Source organism: Saccostrea cucullata, unplaced genomic scaffold, assembly GCF_032062105.1.
Source record: "Saccostrea cucullata isolate Sc308-1 unplaced genomic scaffold, CSIRO_AGI_Scuc_v1 ctg520, whole genome shotgun sequence".
Taxonomy (NCBI): domain Eukaryota; kingdom Metazoa; phylum Mollusca; class Bivalvia; order Ostreida; family Ostreidae; genus Saccostrea; species Saccostrea cuccullata.
The window spans coordinates 271,953-293,112 of NW_026930967.1; the positions used below are offsets into that span (position 1 = coordinate 271,953).

Here is a 21,160-nt window from a genome sequence, read left to right on the forward strand (position 1 = left end):
TTTGTTGTATTTATCAATAACATAACAAATCAATAAAACATGCATAAAATTAACTGCATTTTAAGTAAAATAGTTCTGTAGTTTATGTCTGCAATATTAGATCTTTACTGAAAAATTTTCAGACAGTGAAGTTAATTGGCTCAACTTAAATTAACAAAAGTTTATATGAAAGCTATTTCATTGCATATACAGAGTGCAGATACATGTATGATCAAGACAAGTGCTTTTAGTTCACACAGTTTGAAGAATAAATTTATACAAGATATTGTTTTATAATAAAACTTATTATTTTGTGAGGTTGAGATATACTGTAAACCAACTTTTATTTGCGACGACTTTATTTCGCGATTTACCTGGAACCGTAAACTAGTTCACGACGATTAAATTTCGCGATCAAGCCTATTTTGATCTGCTGTTAATAGACATAGAGACTTTAAGGACTGGCTAGCGGCGAGAAATATTCGCGATGACGAGGCTCTCGCGAACTTCACGAAAATTTCTCGCACGCGAATAAAAGTTGGTTTACAGTAGTTAGCTCGGGTACATGACTTACCAGACATATGGATGGTTTCTCCTCCAATGATCTGAGCAGTTGCTATTTCCTTTCCCTTAGTGTTGTACCTTTCCCCATTAAAATAGCCGCTGTCTGTCTGGTGGAGGAACGTCTGCTGACCACTGCTGTTCTGCTGCAGGCTGGAGCTGGAAGACTGGCTTTTGTTACTCCCTCTGTTGTACTTTGCTGTGACGTGTGAGTGATACTGTTGTGATGGGACAGCTGGGAGGATTCCGTGAGGTAACACATTTGGTGGTACCCCATCTGTAGTGGTCCGGGCCTCAGAAGTGGACATCATGTTGTTTGTCTGGAACGTATGCCTCTCCAGAGAGCTGGAGACTTGTTTACCATGCTGTGACTCGCTGATGAACAACCTCTCCTTAGTCTCTGTAGAGTCCATGAAGTTGCTGCACTTTCTTGTTAGACAAATGCAATATGGTCCAACGCATCAAAAGTTCTCTGTAATGCAAAAACAAATCTGTTATTGAAACCTCAGTTACAACACATACTGAAAGAGGTACATAATCAATTAATTTAATGGTAGACTGATAATTAAGTCTTTCATTTTCTCCTCTCTAAGATTTTTCCTATATATTTCATATGTAAAACTTTGATCCTTCATTGTGGCCCTACCCTAACCCCTGGGAACATGATTTGAACAAACTTGAATCTGCACTATCTGACAATGATTCCACATAAGTTTCACCTTTCCTGGCCCATTGGTTCTTCAGAAGAAGATTTTTAAAAGATATCATGAATTTTTCCCTAATTTGTAATTAGCTCTCCATGGAGGAGGGTGTGGACCTTCATTTGAACAAACATTGATTCCCTTCACCCAAGGATACTCTGTGCAAAGTTTGGTTTCAATTTGCCCAGTGGTTCTGGAGACGATGAAATTGTGAAAAGTTAACGATGACAATATTATGGCAACTACAAACAACAGACAAATTTTGAGCAGAAAAGCTCACTTAAGGCTCAGGTGAGCTAACAATTTTGATTGCAAGACTTGATTGATACAGTATTTTTCATACATAACTCAGGCAATTGTAACATGAAGTGGACCTCCCACTTTTTTCCATACATAACCTTTCTACATTGAAAATGTTTGTTGATAGGTCTTTCATCACTCACATACATATATTAAATGAAAGTTAGCTCTATGAATGGCTGAAGGAGGCTGGGGGTCAACAAATTACCCACCAGATTTAACTTATTACAAAATAGTCTGAAAATGACCACATCCCCCAGCCCCTCTAACATAAACTGGACTGCACCTGCTCCAAAACCTTTAACTTGGTAATTCATCCAGAAATATAGGTCATATCCCACATCCCAAGCAAGTCTGGTGGCATGATCCCCAAATATATTACAGTAAAACTCGTTTAGTACAAACACGGATATTGCAAATTCACGATTATAGTGAAGTTATCATGGATCCCCAGCTGTATAAATTAAATGAATTCCTTCTACGGATATAACGAATTACAGTTACAACGAAGTAATTTCATAGGTCCAGGTGACTTCGTTATAACTGAGTTTCACTGTATTTTTCAAAGTTTGGTCGAGATAGTGCTTAAAGTTATATTAAATGAGACTGCTTCAAAATATCAACCTAGTCATTTATCTGGAATACAACAATTCCGAAACCTGAAGCAAGTTAATCTATAGATGCTCTATCCACGTAAGATTGGTCCAGAGAGGGTTTGAAGGTACACTTAAATGATCCTGTTCCTTAAACTTTAACCTGTTCACTCATCTGGAAAATATAGATCAAATCCAGCATCTAAAGCAGCTCTGGAAGTATGCATACTTCGATGCATCATCAATGCAACTTTGGTTTAGACAGGCCTGACATTCTCTTGGTAATGGACCTGCTCCAAAGACATGGTAAAATGGAAAAGATCAATTTAATCCAGCAGCTGAAGCAAGTCTGATAGAGTGCTTTATTTCTTCTAAGCAAGGAAGGTCAGCATAGGACTCCTAGTTACTTATGAATAAATTGGTTGCAAAAAAATTGATCATCTTGAAACAAAAAATCAAATCTAACATCTAAAGCAAGTAGCATGCATCCTTAAAGGAAGCACCAATGGATGCAGTTTTGATAAAATATAGGACTTATAATTACTTTAATTATAAAAATGAACTTGCTCCAAAACCTTGAACCTGGTCATCATTCAGAAAATATTCATATGCCAGATTCAGCTTCCAAATTAAGTCCATTTTTGTACATCCTTAGATGTATCAACCCTACAATTGTTGTCAATATAAGTTTATAAATAAAATGAAAACTGTTTCAAAAACTTTGACCAGTTCTGAAAACATGAACCTAATATTTAGATCTTTGGCTGCAAATGCAGCATCTGAAACCTGGATTGGTACTATGAAACATACTAGGAGCATTGCCCATGCATTTCTGATCAATACATGTATAGGGCATAGAAGATACTTGAAAAGAAATCTGTTCTATAAAGACTAATATGGAATGTTAATGGCACCAATGGTATGATATAAGCCAGGGATGGGGTAATTGAAAAAAGTAATTGTAATTGACTGTAATTAATTACATTTTTTGAAGTAATTGGATGTAATTTGTAATTGAACATTTTTTCAATTACTTGTAATTGTAATTTAATTAATTACACTGAAAAAATACCATGTAATTTCAATTACTTTTTCAATTACATTCAATTACTTTATATAATACACATTCATGATACATTGTCACCACGACCTCCCCGTTATGCTGTCTTTTATTTTATTGCAAAACAAATCCTCAGTCCTTCAATTATACAGAAGACAGATTATTTTATAATTATAATGTAGTTTCTTTCTAATCATTATATGAAATTTGAACATTTTTGTTTTATGTTTATCTAAATACAATATATAATAATAAACAGCTATGAAACACACATAATTTATTACATTTCAATCTCTGTTGTTTGATCAACCTAGAATAAGAATGTCTGTGTCAAGAAAAAAAAGAAGAAAAGGAATGTGTGTGTCATTAATGAAGTTCTATCTTATTGGTATTAAGAGATAATTGCCCTACAGAGCACAGCTGTAAATTGCAATCAAAACATTTAAATCAACCCCTCTTAAGACATATTCATTACATGATTATGATGACAAAGCCAATGCATGGGGATAATTATTTTAATTAAAAATGCTCAGCTAGTTTGAGAAAAGAAAAACTTTCAATTTGATAATTATTTTAACATCTAAACAGAATTGTATGAATGAATTTAGTATCTGAAAAAGAGATGTTTTGTACAAGTATTCTATAAATATGAAGTAAAAATGTTCAACATAAGAAGCAATTTAGGATGTTAAGGTTACCTTTAAAAGAAATATTAAATTTGAGGGGTTATAGTTGCGACTTATTTTACTCTATTAAAAAAACCCTGTTAATCAAATATCATAACCCATGCAATTTGTGTACATGTAGGTTTTGTGTGGAGGCAATTGCATCAAACTGATCTTGAATAGTTCTTTAATGTCATGTAAATAAAAGTCATGATTTAAACCACAAAGATACACTATGCCTACTAGCATATTATTTGTATTGTTTGTGCAGAGACAGGGCTTACAGACAAGTGAATGATCCTTTATATTCATATGATTATAAAAAAAAATTCAAGAATTCAAAATGTAATTTGTAATTTAATTAATTACTTTTGTAAAGTAATTGTAATTTAATTAATTACATGTCTTAGGAAGCCTGTAATTTAATTGTAATTTAATTGAAGAAAAAGTCAAAGTAATTGTAATTTAATTAATTACTTTTTAAAGTAATTGACCCCATCCCTGATATAAGCTAAGAACTATATGCGGTATATTGCATATGTTTGCCCCCACAAAAGTCAAATTTTGAAAACTTCCTGAAATGTGCTGAATTCAATAAATTGTACGAGAAATATAAGTTAAAAGAAAATATTATAGTTCCAGAGCAGTGTATTCACAATTTCTGTTTTTATGACGTCACAAACTAGTCCGATTTTATATCCTTTTTCAGAAAGATGACAAAATGGACAAAATTTCAACAATTTAAGCTTTAAAATTTATAGAGCGCATGTGTGTTCAGGAACAATATTGACATATTTCATTGATATTATCATTCTACACATTATATCAAAATATTTATCCTGAACACACATGCGCTCGGTGACTTTTATTTAAAATATCGACGAAATATGTACATTTTTCGGCAAAATTCATAAAAAATTGAAATTTACGTCATATTTGTGACGTCATTACGTACATATGACGTCATTACTTATGAAATTATTCAGTGCTTTGAAGTCAGCATATACTCCCCTGTTTAAGGACTTAATTAAATATTACTACATCAAAGTTTGATTTTGGGGGGCAAATGTTGGTTAATACCGCATATAGTTCTTTGGAGAATATTTTTGTGTTGATAATGGTGAAACTAAAGTAATGGTTATACAACATTTCTAATTTAGTTTGAAAACTCAGATGCTGTAAATCTGAAGGGAAATGGCTTCAACAATAAACTGCATGCACTATTTAAGTCTGCTTGGACATCACACCCACTAGTAATTTGCCATAACTCAAAAAACATTAAGCCCAATCAGATGCTGGTAGGATTCAAAGCATAAAGAATGTAACAAAAGGCCAACGGGCCTTATAGGTCACCTGAGTATCATGAAACAACTTTCCAAAAATTGAATTTGATTCGTGTTTTAAACCAAATGCCATGAAATTCACAATTTTGAAAGAGGCACCATTGCTTATCATAATTATACACTTAGAATGCTTACTCTAGTTACTTAATACCCAGAGTTAGTGCAGAGTTACAAAGAGAAAATGCATTTCCACTTTATAACCTTACCAGTCATGCACCCCACCACACAGGAACCACTGACCCTGGGGCCACATATTACAACATTTTGGACATGTTATCATATAGGGTGAATTCACCATGCATCAGACACCCTTGTACTCCAACAAGTTCTAGTGATATCGCTACCGACGAAAAGTTATCAAAATGAAGCTTAACATTTAGTATGGGATCGAAATATGAATTTGGGACACAATTATATATTTTTTATTGAGGAAATATTATCAAAAATCAAGTTTTTAAAAATAGCTTAGAATTCACCATGGATCGAACATTATTTACCAAGCATCGGACAGACGGTATTTGGACTGGGAAAATATCATACCTTTATCATAGTGCTTTAAAATCCTTGATATAGATATACTTTTATATTTTATCTAAGAAATAACCCTCAAATTAAATTTATTTGACGATATTGTTGCACAAATATGGAAAGATTCAAGATGCCTTACTCTGCCTTAGAAAGGCATTAAAATGCTTGTTTTGCTGTAATTCGTGCCTTTTTCTCATGCGTTAAAATACTCTGGTTTGTAGAAATAAATTGAGTCAGATTCTAGACGTAATATATCGATAATTTGTATTTTGACTGTAAATTTAGAGTTTTTATTTTCTATTTCCGCAAACAACAACTGTCAGTTGGGTTCTGTATGAAAATGGTAGTGATTAACTTTGCATCAGAAAGTGTCCGATGCATGGTTAATTTGTGTCCGATGTACGGTTAAATGAGTATACTAGTAAAAACCAGCTTTAATAGGAATTAAACAAACATTGAAGTGAAATTTCTTTATAATTTGTGTAAAATAACCCATCCCTGACAAAATTCACCAAAGGCTTACTCGTTCCATGGAAGTCAATTTAAAGAACGATAACTCTTAAAATGGCCAAATCTTAATTTTTTGGTTATTCCCCTTTGATGATGTAAAATATGACGTAACTTCAAGGCCATTCTCGAGGTATTTTTATCAAAACATAATATTAACAATTGGTATTATCAAAAAATTTAAATCCTCAGCTTCAAGTCAGAAACAGATAAATACACGGAACTCTAAAGTTGAAAGGGAGTTTATTGCCTAAAGTTGTCCGAAGCAAGGTATGTGTCCGATGAATGGTTAACTCACCCTATTTTATTTCATCATAAATGGTTGATTAATACCACAAAGCAGATTTCAAAGCATTAATTTATCTTCAGACTATGCACTGTTAACACCCCTCCCTCCCCCAATACCCCTGACCCAGAGAACATGAAATTAACCATTTTGCTAGATACACCTTTCTAGCAACAGAAAAGAGTTTCAAAGAATTCATGCATTTTCACAAAAAACTATATACTATATCACTACATAATCATTAGAGCCCCACCCTAACACCAGAACCCCTGACCCAGGGAAATTCACAAATCTGAAAGAGGCATCCTTCCTCATCATAACTATGTACATAGTTAATTGGTTTAAAGGTACTTGGACACAGATTTGAAGTTAATATTTTCTGCATAATATCATGAATTATATATTTTGATAGCATTTCACACAAAAATTAATTAAAAATCTTATTTCATTTAAAAGTTATTAAAACTTTAATTTTTTTGGCGGGTTTGATCGACACATCCATGCACTTTCGCAATTTTTTTACTTTATTCTTAATCCTTAGGAAAAGTGGCAAACTTGTTGTGTATTAATGAGAAATATTAAAACTTCAATGCAGAAAAGTTATTTTATTCAGAGTAGAAATGTTAGAAAGCAAAACTCCTTCACAAGTATCATCATTCCGTTGTGTATAGAGTTTAGCAAATCGAGCACACTCGTGTTATGTACATAGTTTTTGTAAACAGGACACATCTCTATTATTGTTTAATGTTTACGATTCACCAGGTGCGTTCAAATGCCAAAGTCTGCTCACCACAACTGCACGGACTGTCAATATATTGTGTGTTTGTTTTGCTTTCTAACATGTCTACTCTGAATTTTCTGGATTATAGTATTAATATTTTTCATTAATACACAACAAGACTGCCACTTTTCCTAAGGATTAAGAATAAAGTTAAAATTTGTGAAAGTGCAAGGATGTGTCAATCAAACCCGACAAAAAATTTAAAATTTTAATAACTTTTAAATGAAGTAAGATTTTTAATTAATTTTTGTGTGAAATGCTATTAAAATATATAAGTCGTAATATTATAGAGAAAAAATTAACTTCAAATCTGTGTCCAAGTACCTTTAATATCCAGGAGCAGAGAAGACGATTTTTGAAGAATCAATGTATTTTCACTATGTAATCAATACCGAAAATCTGGAAATTTTTACGTCGATTTTATTTTGCGAATTCGGGTCAAAATGCTGTTGATTAACTTTTACGTTTCAAAATTTTGCAAATGACCCCTGCTTTGTTTACATTTTATTATTGGTGATTTATTTTCAAGAAAAATATTTTTGCGAATGTAATGAACTCGTAAATTTGCTAAAAATTTATCTACAGCAAAAATTTCCAGATTTACGGTAAAGCCCAGCCTTAACATCATCACAACCCCCAACCCAGGGCCCACAAAATTCACAATTTGGAAGAAACACTCTTGCTCATCATAACTATATAGTTAGTTAGTTTGTTTAATACCCAGGAGCAAAGAAGAAGATTTTTAAAGAATTCATGCATTTTCACTACATAATCACATGAGTTCCCTCCTTACACCAAAACCCCTAATCCCCTAAAAAAAAAAAAGCAATTACAAATAAAACGCAATTAATTTTTAGCAATGTTCAATTTTAGCGATGTCAGCAACCTCTACAATAATGCCAATATTAAATCCTTGCTAAAAATTCTGCTTATGCGGTATATCAAATTTAACTAATTTGCATTAAAATCCCAATTTGATCATGGTTTAACTTTAATTCACAGAAACTTAAGTTTAATTCATTATATTAAAATCTCAATCTGTATGAAGAGGGCAAAAGAGTGATACTTAGAAAAAAAAACAGTCTAAAATCAAAATTTTAAAATCTTTTGTCTTCTGTCAAAATTAATACATGAAACAATTAAAATCAAAGACAATTTTGAGTTTACTACGTATACATACCTTTCTCTTATTAATTGTGTTCATTATGCAATACACAGGTATTTTGACTAAATACTTCATGTACAGCAAACATTTATTAAAACATTCATCACAGAAGATGCATGTTTGTATCTCCCACTTGAATTTTTCTGGTGACTTTTGTGTGGCTTAAAGACTTTTGCTTTATGCACTGGCTATTTATCAAGGTGAATATCTTTGTATCTCTGCCTTACCCCAGGGGTCCAAAAACACACATCTGAGTCTTGAAATGAATGTATAGCCCCAAGTTACAACAAATCACAGCTATTTTTCAGACTCTTATTTAGTCCAATACACATCACAGGAAAATATCCAATGTCCAACCATACTGTCCTTCATGAAGGGGACTAATTACTTAGGAATTTAAGATAAATAAATGATCATTACCACAATTAAGCATTTTGGATGATTCACATCAGTATATAAGGCTGTTCAAAGTTAATTCTACGTTTAACGTCACATCTAAAGTTCAAAACCTACGAGGGAGGGAGGAAAAAAATAAACAAACAAAAATTTCAAACAATTGTGAATTTATTCAAATAAACCATTTCAGTACATAAACTAGAATTGAGTAATAAGAGTATTGGATGTGACACCTAAGTTTAATTTCCCTAGCAGAGTTTTTCCTTAGAATGTTAATTGGTTTGAGTCTTGTTGTGAGCAAACAATGTAGACTGAATGTGCAGGAAAGTTGCTTGTCCTTTGGATTTATATTGCCTCACATCCATGGTACCCTGTAAGGAAATGCTTCTTCTTGTGGGAATAGTTGATCAATATCTACAATAAAGATTATGATGACAATATTTAATACATTCTTATATTGAAATATCTTGAAATTGAATTATGTTGTATTTTTTTCTCACAGTACTAGATCTATTAGAATTTAGATTTGAAAGTGTATTACATGTAGTTTATTCTAAATACCTTCAATTCCACACACAGGACATGGTTCTTCACTTCTTAAAATACCCAACCACTTTCCTTACTCTCCTTCACTTGAAAGGCTTATCTTCTGTAAGCTTCTCCCTGCTCAAATGGCAAAGACTAGTATTATAGTTCCAAAAACATGTAGGTATTCATACTAGGTACGTACTTGAATTATGAAGAAATCAATCTTACTCATTACTGTTCCTTTAAATTTTTACAAATATTTAATGTGAAAGTATTTGATAAAATTTAAATGATGCATCTCACTGTATATAATTTTTTACACATCTTGCACTCAGTTAAAAGCTCTGCGATTCTCTCCAAAATACGATGAAAAGTTCAGCCAAAATAATCAAGAACTGAGTCTGTCATTGTCACAGTCTGTACACATGGTACATATGATTCGAAGACTGACAAAAAAAAAATCAACAAACTAGACTTTGTCATTAACTTCAATCATAAAAACAAAAAAATTTTTACTTACATTTATGATCCCATACTGTTTAATTCACTCCTTTTCATTTAATAAACACAAACACCATCTACTGAGGTATCAAAGCACATTTTCTGTCACTACGGGATGCAGAATTCAGTCGCTAAATGTAGAACCAAACCGGAACGGAAATACGGAATTTCGAATTGTTTGTTTTTTTCAAAGACGATGTTCTCCAAAACCTACGCGCGCGGGTGACGTTAAACATAGAATTAATCTTAAACAGCCTAACCATGCATATTGTATATATTTTAGTTTTATTGCAATTATTTTGGTCCATTTTCATTCCTTTATTCTTATAAGAGTCTACATTTTGGACTACAAGTAGAAATCACTCTGTGCTAATTAATGAAATTAAAAAGTCCATGTGCATTACTGGGCATTTCAGTATAACACAACACAGTAAAGGATCCACTGTCAAAGTATGAAATAAGACAAAATTAACAGAAAGATGAAGATATGTTGCCCCAAAACAAAAGAAAAAGGATAATTAGGGGTCAACAAAATAGTCTTGTACTCAACCTTAAAGATAACACAAGTAACAGCTTTTTAAAAAGCTTGCCTGACTAAATCAATCAATTTATCTACATGAAAAGTGATAAACCTTTTGAGCAAATACTTTTTGTGGGTTCAATACATATCCAAACTTTATATTTTGAGAACCTTGTGTAATTGAAATCTTGATTTTATTTAACTTGTAGAAGAATCATCTCTACACTGCATACTAAAGAGTTGTTATTCTGTGTGTATGGGGGTCCATATAAATGGACTGATCCAGTAGTATAGAAATGCAGAAAAAAAGGATACATGGACATGTTGAAACGGCGAATCACATGGAATAATCTGTTCCATGCAAAAAGAGTAAATTAGGAAGTAAACACTGCAGTATTTTGCATCAGTTATATCATCCTTTTTTCTGAAAACTGTTCCTTTTAAAATGCAGGTGAAGAATTCCAATCTTAATCAGCTGGCACAAAATCTGGCTCTCAAGATATGATCGCACAGTTTCGGATCTTGCAAATTTCAATCCTTATACAGCTTGACGCCATGACGTCAGGCAATAAGCAGTCACTTTATAATGAATTTTAAAGCTTGATTTAAGTCTACAATTATTTTCAAAACTGTACAAGGATAAGGGTTTTAAAATTCAACCTTCTTCATGATTTGAAGAAACTTGAATCATATCTACACTATGTCAAGGTTTCATCTTTAGAGGCCCAATGGTTGTTAAGAGGAGGTCTGGGAAGTTTCTAGTATGCCGATACCCAAAATCATGCGATTGCACATGAGCATGCAGTTATTTCCCTTGACGTTGCTATGCAGAATGTAAACAAACCTCCATTTTCCACTCACTTCAACAAAACGCATTCGATCGAGTTATTATAGGGATTATCTTGCAAGGAATAAAGTATGAGACATGTATAATTTAAAACATGAAGAAAACTGTTAATGAAATATGGATGCGTTGTATGCGATTGACGGATTAGGGTTAGAGTATATAAAGCTCAGAGATTGTAACTGTTTTAAATACATTTCCATCACTTTGGATTAGTTGGTGAAATTTTTGCTTACAAAGAACAGGAAAGTTTTATGAATGAAAGTTCAGATGAATCAACTAGGTCTAATGTTGAAACATGACCAATTTTGAGTGCTAAGTTTAAGCAATTTTTTGTAAAAGCGACTTACCATTTACTGTAGCTCATTATGCTGACCTCCTAATGTTCATATTCAGAATATTTTTCCTTTCAAATAGATGATGATGCACAATTCAATCAATCAATAACTAGTAATTAGCTTACATTTGTTAAATCCCTGTATCTCTCACAAAAATCTCACAATTTCAATAGCATTTCACTTTGAGTCCTACCAGGTATTTCTTCATTACGTCAAAACACAAGTGACACACCTCATGAATATTTTTGTCGAGATGACGTCAAAAATTTATCATGTGACCACATTCCTAAACAACGCAAGATGGAGTTTTACTTCCTAAACAAGTACGTTATTTTACAAAAACTTAAATTCTCATTTAAAAAACTGTGTTTAAAAACCAGTTTTTTAAAAAACAGTTTTTAAACCCAATTATTCACAAGGAACACAAATTTGGGGTCAATTTTGCAATTTGTGGCTTCTTTTTTGATTTTGTCGATCGCTCGCGGATCGTCTATATATTGTACACCACCTTGGGCAGCACCTATTTTAGCACCATATTTACAGGGACCGGTATACTAGAAGTGTTCCGGAGGTCTTTTACATGGTAAAACCAAATTTTTCATTTTTTTTTTAAAGTATCTCCCTTTGGAAGAAAGTGTGGCCTTTCATTTGTAAAAAAAAAAAAAAAATGAATCCCCATCATCTGAGGATACTCTGGTCAAAGTTATATAGGTTTAAACTGGAGAACTTAAGAAATAGGAAATATGTTTTTAAATTACGATAATCTCAACAACAGCTCACTTGAGCCTTAATTTATTTGATTCTGGTAAGCTAATAAAAAAGGCAGTCATATTCAAGTATGATCCAGATGAGAGAATATTATATTTTATGCCTGCTGTTCTTTCCAATTCATGAATATTAAATGTATAAAGTATTTTTTTTTTAATCGCACCTGCGATTGTTAATTGCTAGGGGAGTGCCCTGAATGATGGAGATAATAGAGGAATCTCATTGATGCTACAACACACAATGTTATCAAATCCTACCTTACCTGTATAGGTCTGTTCTCCTCTGCTATTCCTCACATCACACATGTAATAATCCAGTACAGCAATCTCCTCTTATACTATACAGGACATACAAGTTCTTATGGGCCACCTCCAAACCTAAAAATACACAAGAGGAATGTTGTCATACAGATATTAAATGGCCAATGTCAAACTATGATTTTCAAAGTAAAACTGACATCTTTCACTTTTTAAACCTCCATTTACAGTGCACATGGTAAATAAGACACAACAGGTTTTTCACTTTAATATATGCACACAGGTAAATAGTTGTAAAGCAGGTCCACAATGCATAAACAATGACTCATACATAAACAGAGTCACATCAGAAGTTCATCAAAAGCTAGAAAACAGATATCTAATATGTTCTCTATAATTCAAAATAAAAGATCTCTATTTCACCTACAACTATTGACCAAACCATTTTATCACATGGTATTTTACAACTATAAGAAATTGAATTAATAATGACCTCAGATTACATGATCTTGGTAACAATGTGTATACTCCTATAACAGTATAAGAGCGTCGACCTGACACACCATTAATTACCGGTAGGGCACCAAGTCAAAAGTATCAAACTGTGAACCAATATCCAATAAGTGATTTTTTGTTGGATTGCCGAAAATTCACTTCATGTAAGTTTACTGTCTGAAGAGATTATTACTAAAAAGGATTGGGAGGTGGATAAAAAATGCAAATTGGCAATGGTTACAGAATGTGACTAGAATTAGGGAGTAAAGGGTATAGTTGATAGACCAGTGCTGGAAAGTGGAGAAATTCTCCCAATAAGTGCCAAAAAAAAATCAATCTTGCGCTGTAAATTGCACTTTTTTTGCATTACGGGATCAGTAGCGTTATGGTCCAAGACTAAATAAAACCATAACGCTACAGTTCTGCACTGAATAGGTCCCTGAATAAACTCAGCTGGACACATCTGCCAGCACCAGGCAGACAAGTTTTGTTGAAATAAACTTGATTAAGAACACATAGTGACACACACGATATACCCGTAAACACTGTATATTTTTATATTAAAATATATTGCAGATAGCTGCAGATCTGTAGCGTTATTGTTTTATATATCTGTCTTTGACCATAACGCTACAGATCCCGTAATGCAAAAAAGGTCATAAAGTACAGTCTCGGTCAAAAGTATTCGTAAAAAATGGCGGCCTACTTTTTCACTGCTGCGGTTCGCTTCCCATTTCAGCGTCGTTCTTGACGCACAAATTAGAGTTATCCCTCTTACTACGTACAAATATTTACAAGCACATGACAGATCACGTGGCTTTGTTATGACGTATTTTGTCGTCTGCAAATGTTTTGTTTCCGCTTTCAAAACAAATGGGTAGGAAAGGATTTGAACTGTGTGCGTCCGAGAAAGAAAGTATTCTATCTTTGTCCGAAGCTAATATAAAGTTAAAGGAGATATCAGAGGTAACAGGAAGACCTATATCTACAATATGCAGTTTTTTAAAGTGACAACAAAGACATGGAAATACAGAAAACAGGGATCGAAGTGGCAGACCACGTAAGTGTAGTGTCCAAGGGGAAAGGCAACTTATTCGACTTGTGAAAAATAATCGTCGAAGGACTTTGACAGAATTAACGAATGTTACCAATGAAAATGGGTCTAGTAGACTGTCAGAAAGTACCGTGAAAAGAACTTTGAGAAAAGGGGGATACCGGAGGAGGCTTGTAAAGAAAAAACTTCGGATTCGTGAAGTCAACAAGAACAAGAGGCCCAGGGGCCACAGCGCTTACCTGAGCACATCGGGCTTGAATTTACTCCCCCCCTCCAGGCGTTCATCATTTGAACAAACTAGAATCTACACTACCTGAGGATGATTCCATATAAATATCACTAATCGTAGCTTTGAAGTACTTGAAAAGAAGATTTTAAAAGGGTTACCTATATATCCCTATGTGAAACTTGGGTCGGCCATTTTGGCCCCACCCTAGCCACGGGGGTCATGATTTGAACAAACTTGAATCTACACTACCTGAGGATGATTCCACATGAGTTTCATCTTTCCTGGCCCAGTGGATCTTCAGAAGGATTTTTAAAGATATTTCCTATATATTCCTATGTAAAACTTGGGTCGGCCATTTTGGCCCCACCCTTGCCCCGGGGGTATGGTTTGAACAAAATTGAATCTACACTACCTGAGGATGATTCCACATGAGTTTCATCTTTCCTGGCCCAGTGGTTCTGGAGAAGAAGATTTTTCCTATATATTCCTATGTAAAACTTGGGTCAGCCATTTTGGCCCCACCCTTGCCCCAGGGGTCATGATTTGAACAAAAACTTGAATCTACACTACCTGAGGATGATTCCACATGAGTTTCATCTTTCCTGCCCTAGTGGTTCTTGAGAAGAAGATTTTTAAAAATTTTTCCTATATATTCCTATGTAAAACTAGGGTCGGCCATTTTGGCCCCACCCTTGCCCCGGGGGTCATGATTTGAACAAACTTGAATCTACACTACCTGAGGATGATTCCACATGAGTTTCATCTTTCCTGGCCCAGTGGTTCTGGAGAAGAAGATTTTTTAAAGATTTTTCCTATATATTCCTATGTAAAACTTGGGTCGGCCATTTTGGCCCCACCCTTGCCCCGGGGGTCATGATTTGAACAAACTTGAATCTACACTACCTGAGGATGATTCCACATGAGTTTCATCTTTCCTGGCCCATCGGTTCTGGAGAAGAAGATTTTTTAAAAATGCCATTAATTTTTAACAAATTTATGATTATCTCCCCTTGGAAAAGGGCGTGGCCCTTCATTTGAACAAACTTGAATCCCCTTCACCCAAGGATACTTTGTGCCAAGTTTGGTTGAAATTGGCCCAGTGGTTCTTGAGAAGAAGATGAAAATGTGAAAAGTTTACGACAACAACAACGACAGACGACGGACAAATTTTGATCAGAAAAGCTCACTTGAGCATTCGGCTCAGGTGAGCTAAAAAGCGAGTTAATTGGTGTAAACAATAAAGACACGAAACTGTCGATGGGTTTTGGAATGATATAATATTCAGTGATGAATGTAAGGTGATGATTGATGGAGAACAACGCGTGTATGTGTGGCGGAAGGACGGTGAAGAATGGGACCCCCCTTGTGTTGCACCCCCTCCTGGACGGCGCCTTGATTTGATGGTGTGGGGATGTATAACAGCTTACGGTGTAGGTACTTTATGTGTTGTTGACGGTAATATTAATGCCGAAAAATATATTGAAATCATCGATAACAATTTATGGCCTGTTGTAGCCAGGCATTTCCCTAACAATCGGTATATATTTCAAGACGACAATGCGCCTGTGCATAGAGCAAGAGTAGTGAAAGATTTCGTAACTAGAGAGGGAATAACAACACTTGAATGGCCAGCCCAAAGTCCTGACCTAAATATTATCGAAAATTGCTGGAAAAAAATGAAACACAAACTTAATATAAATGTTCATAACCTGAGGACCAATGATGACCTTGCAGTCGCCGTTCGACAGGCCTGGGAAAACATCCCACTTCAATTCATTCAAAGGCTATACCAGTCGATTCCAAGAAGAATTAAAGCAGTAATCAAGTCAAAAGGCTGTCTTATGAAATATTAAGGTTGGTGCAAATTTAATTAAGTTAAAAATTTGATGAAACTAAGGTGACCTAGTTAGGCCAGATAAAATTAATCTTTAGATTCTCATCCCCGCCCGCCTCTCTCAAAATGTCCCGCCCCGATGTTTTTTATTTTGATTTTTGAGTGTTAAAAGTATTTTCATGTATTTTTTATTCAGCAAACTTTGGATCAAAGTTTAAGAGTTATCGCCCGTCTGTATTAAAAGTCGCGTGTCGCTATTTATATAGCAAAAAAAGCCATGTGAAGAATGAAGAAAAATCGGCAATAAAAGCAGTTTAAATATGTAAGGAAAAGATAATTTGTCAGTACAGAGAAAGCAGAGGAGAAAAAATAACTACACATCTTGATATCATCACTGGCATGAGCAAGTTTTAGAGAGATTTAAACTACGTAAAAATAGACGAAGAAAATGACACCTGGTCAAGTTTTGCCGATCTCCAGCTGTATGTGATTTTGTATTTTAAAAAAGTGAATGAAACATCACCAGCAGACTTTAGAAAATAATAATGTTAATGAAATGTTAAATCTTAAAACTGTTCAGGCCTAGGCTTTTCAGCAGGAAATTTTATAGATTTTGCAAATTAACATGACCTACATGTATTTTTATGTCGTGCAAAAACACGCTTTGACAAAATGGTGTCTCAACTTTGGAGGTTTATTGTAAAGTTGTAAATAATAAATTTTAGTATAAAATACAAATTTAAAAAATGACATATATTGAAAACAACAAATCTTTGAGGAAGGTAAAGGAAATCTAACATGACCTACATGTATATTTTACCAGGAACCTATATAATAATAGGTCCCACTCCATGATTTTACACAAAACAGAAGGATTTATTGGTAAAACTAAAAGATATTTGGGGAAAGGCGATGAGAAGTCATACATGCACAATTTATAGGTATCAGCACCTCATTTTGTTTGGCGTGTGCCTTACATGCATGTGTACATGATGATTTTTAATTAAACTATAAATATTTGATTTTTTAAAGCAAGAACCATCTGTAGATATTTTAAAAAATAATAGGAGAACAATAAAATATATTCAAATTAGCATTAACATAATGAAAAAAAAATGTGTATGAAGAGTCCAACTGTTTTGTTGATACTCAATTATAAAAAATAAAAAACAAAATCCGCCCACCCGCCCCAATTTTTTAGCAAATTAGGATGAGAATCTAAAGATTAATTTTATCTGGCCTTTTGTTTACATCGCCGCCATTTTGTTTTTTTACGAATACTTATGACCCGAGACTGTACATGACCCTATAAAGGGTTGGGAGCTGGTGGATAAAATATACAGATTAGTTAAATAATGTGCTTAGAATTAGGGAGTGAAAGATAGTTAATTGACTGATGCTGGAAAGTGGAGAAATTCTCCCTAAAAGTGCGCAAAAAATAATGCGCCATCAATTGCACCTTTTTTGCATTACGGGATCTGTAGCGTTATGGTCAAAGACAAATATATAAAATCATAATGCTACAGGTCTGCAACTATATTGAAGAGTGATTTTTCTGTCATGTGAAGATACACTATTTCTCCCCACAATAACATTCTCTTTAGACAATTGGACAGGCTGTTGGCTGTTGCTATCTACTGTTTAACCACTTCGTGTATTCGTAATGTAGCAGAAAGAGAATGCATCTAGGAACAATCTAGAGAGTTATGTAAACATTTGAATGGAGAGAAAAACGGAGAAAATTAATTGGATTTACGTATTTATATGGATTATTTTTTGGGATAAAAGGCATAAGCAATCTCAAGAAGGTTTGTTTTGATTATTTTGGTAGTTATTCCCAGTGCAAATCATTTTATACAAAGATATAGTTGCCTTTACTGTGGTGAGGGCCTTGACACATTGCTTTTAAGTTTTAAAGGAATAATTGTTTAAAGAAACAAAATAATTGTATTGTCTATTAAAGAAACAAAATAATTGTATTGTCTATTACTTCAGAATTTTAAAGTTATATCAATAGCTGCTCCTCAGAATCAGGTTAATATCTTGGCAGGCGAAATGCCAGGCATCCGAACCGGGGCTGTTTGGTGAGGGATATACCTGTATACGGGGTCCATAGGCCAGGCCTACACGTACGAGTACATCATGTACACACAAGCTTATAAATCGACATACAGCAGGACTATAGATGTGTAAGGACTAGGCCATAAGTTGATTCATAAAATATATTATTAAAAAAAAAAAGAAAATTACTCACTTTTGTTTGAGGGGTTCAAATCTGACAGGTTTTGTCACTGCCCGAGTTATTGGCAATGACATCGTCTACGGTAACCAGACAATTCGGCCCAAGGACACTTCGACCTAAATTGAAGTATTCGGTTCAGGTAAGACAGGTGTAAGTTTTTTTAAGAAGTTCAAGGGCTATATCCATGCTTAATGAGAGTAGTTAATTTGTAAAGAATGTGTTTTTGTGGTAAGTATCATGGTGCCTATGGTAAGACAGTATCAAGGGGAAAAATATGCAAGTCTGACGGCAGCATGATATCCATTGGCGGATCAAAGAATCTTGAAAAGGGGGGGGGGTAGTTTGGTTCACGTTTAGGGCCGACAGCCATACCAAAAAATTGTACATATTGTTGACACAAAAGGGCGGCCGGGACCTCTCTAAATCCGCCGGTGATATTAATTGCACATGCATGGTATAGGCGAAAACATTTTTCTTTAACAGTCCCAAGAGAACAAAGATCTGCATAGAAGTCAATAAATAAATATCCATCCTACGTGAATTTCAAGAAAGGACAGGTTTATTTCTTTTCATAAATTGCATTTTGGAGAGTATTTCTTCTGGAGGCATGAAGGCATGAAGTAGAGGGGGTAGAGGCGGGGGGAGGGGGGGGGGTGGCATCGGATCATGCTCGCCACTTTTTTTTTTTTTTTTTTTTTTCAAAACTCAAGTTCATAATTGAAAATGTTCATTGGAAAGCTGTCCCCACTTTTTGTTTCAGCATATTTTAAGCATGTTAATTTGGTAATGACAAATTGACTATGCAGTCGTAAAATCGGTTGTGCACATGCAAATTAATACCTGCATATGCTAGCTATTTCTTTAATATATGTAATCTAAGTTTGAACATATACTGGCTTTGTTGTAAACAAAATTTGGATGATTTAATTTTGTTCACTGTAATGGCAATTCCTTTAAAAATGTTCTTGGATCCGCACTTGTAAATTATTGAGAATTCTCAATTTGGTAAGGTCACATCTGAAAAATCTTCTTCCTCAAACTTGAAAATTATTGCGCGTAATTTCCTTTGCAGAGAAGGAAAACGGCTCAATACGTATTTCCCAATACATGTAGTCTCTTCCTACATTGGGGTCCGGTCTGCCGGTCATTTTTTTTTTTTTTTGTGGACACAGTCACAGGCCTTTGCCTACGTAGGCGAAAGTCGCCCATGTGACACATTTGCCCTAGAGTGAGTCGCGAAGTAAGGAGCATGGGACCCGTTTTACAAGAACTCGAGTTCACTATACAAAGACCAAAATTTAAAACTTTCTGATTTTCAATATATTGAAAACGACTTTTATTTTTCAAAAAAGGACTGTAGTTGAACACTGACAATTTAAAAACAATAATTTTGCAAAATTTTAAAATTTTACAATCAACTGAAGTTTTTGGTCTTAATCCTAAGTTCTTTTGTAAAACAGGCACCTGTTCTTTACATCTGGGTTCAAACTGATCCACTTCGAGTCATCCAGATGACACCATACAATCTTTCACCTGAGCTTTCAGCTCAGGTGAGCTAAAAAAACAAAAATAGGGTGGGGTCATTATAAAATCTTCTTCTCAGGAACCAGTGGGCAAGGAAAGCTGAAACTTACGTGGAAGCATCTTGGGGTAGTGTAGAATCTAAATTGTTAAAATCATGACCCCCGGGGGTTGGGCGGGGCCACGATAGAGAATCCAAGTTTTACATAGAAATTTATAGGAAAAATCTTTTAAAATTTTCTTCTCAAGAACCAGTGGGCCAGGATAGCTGAAACTTATTTGGAAGCATCTTGGAGTAGTGTAGAATCTAAATTGTTAAAATCATGACCCCTGGGGTTTGGGCGGGGCCACGATAGAGAATCCAAGTTTTATATAGAAATATATAAGAAGAATCTTTTCTCAAGAAACAGTGGGCAAAGAAAGCTGAAACTTTGATGGAAGCATCCTGGAGTAGTGTATATTCTAAATTGTTCAAATCATGACCCCGGAGGGAGGGGGAGGGGGGGGGGGTAGAGGGCCACAACAGATATAAGAAGAGGGGAAATTTGGTACAGAACTGCTTCACCAAAGTTACTCAAGTGAGTGATGTGGCCCAGGGGCCTCTTGTTTTTCTACTTATAGGCATCAACTCAAAATTGTTAACATTCATTTGAAGAGAGCAACAAAGTTGCGTATGGAAATAATAATTTTGCACTCATTGAAGCAAAACACTGCAAGATGAATTATTATTTTACAATGATTTTACAAAAGTTTGATCAGCTGAGTCTGTTGGCACTCCATACATCCAGTGATGTACATACAGTGAAACCTGTCTAATCTGACATTAACTGGGAGATCAATTTTGTGTCAGAATAGACAGGGTGTCAAATTGCACCGAGTAAAAAATGGGAAATAGTGAAATGGGAAAGAAATTTAACTTTGGAATTCACAGGATTGCACATGTGTCAGTAAGATTAATTAGACAGTTAACGCCAAAACTTCTCCTCTGCTTTTAAGGGCTTGGAACCTTCTGCTTGAAATAAAATGTAAATATGTTATTTCAAGCAGGCAGCATTAAAAGTTTTGTGCCTTTTTTCTTTGCAACTTTTTCTCTCTTTTTCTTTTTTTTTTTTTTTTTTTTTTTTTGGCTTTTTTGTGTTGTTTTTCTTTTTTGATTTTCTTTTT

At 34.3% G+C, this 21,160-nt stretch overlaps 1 protein-coding gene and 1 long non-coding RNA gene across 7 annotated transcripts in view; both read right to left on the reverse strand.

Annotated features, from left to right (window-relative positions):
* LOC134230741 (uncharacterized) overlaps positions 1-12,829 on the reverse strand; it is a 32,470-nt gene extending 19,641 nt beyond the window's left edge. For 3 of the 5 annotated variants that reach the window (XM_062712579.1, XM_062712578.1, XM_062712576.1), the window contains exons 1-2: positions 12,627-12,827; positions 554-1,012 (exon numbers count right to left, since the gene is read on the reverse strand). In XM_062712579.1, coding sequence (XP_062568563.1) covers positions 554-953 — 400 coding nt within the window. In that variant the 5' untranslated portion in view covers positions 954-1,012; positions 12,627-12,827. Of the gene's footprint in view, positions 1-553; positions 1,013-12,626 lie in introns of all 5 variants that reach the window. The other 2 variants (XM_062712581.1, XM_062712580.1) reach the window with 1 other exon arrangement.
* On the reverse strand, positions 9,165-9,993 carry LOC134230736 (uncharacterized). 2 transcript variants are annotated; one of them, XR_009984417.1, is made up of 3 exons: positions 9,914-9,993; positions 9,427-9,528; positions 9,165-9,279 (listed from the first exon to the last, which is right to left on the reverse strand). It is a non-coding gene; the product is annotated as an uncharacterized LOC134230736 (long non-coding RNA). The 2 variants fall into 2 exon arrangements; XR_009984418.1 differs by having other exon boundaries at positions 9,427-9,531; positions 9,914-9,977.
* Positions 12,830-21,160: the final 8,331 nt, after the last annotated feature.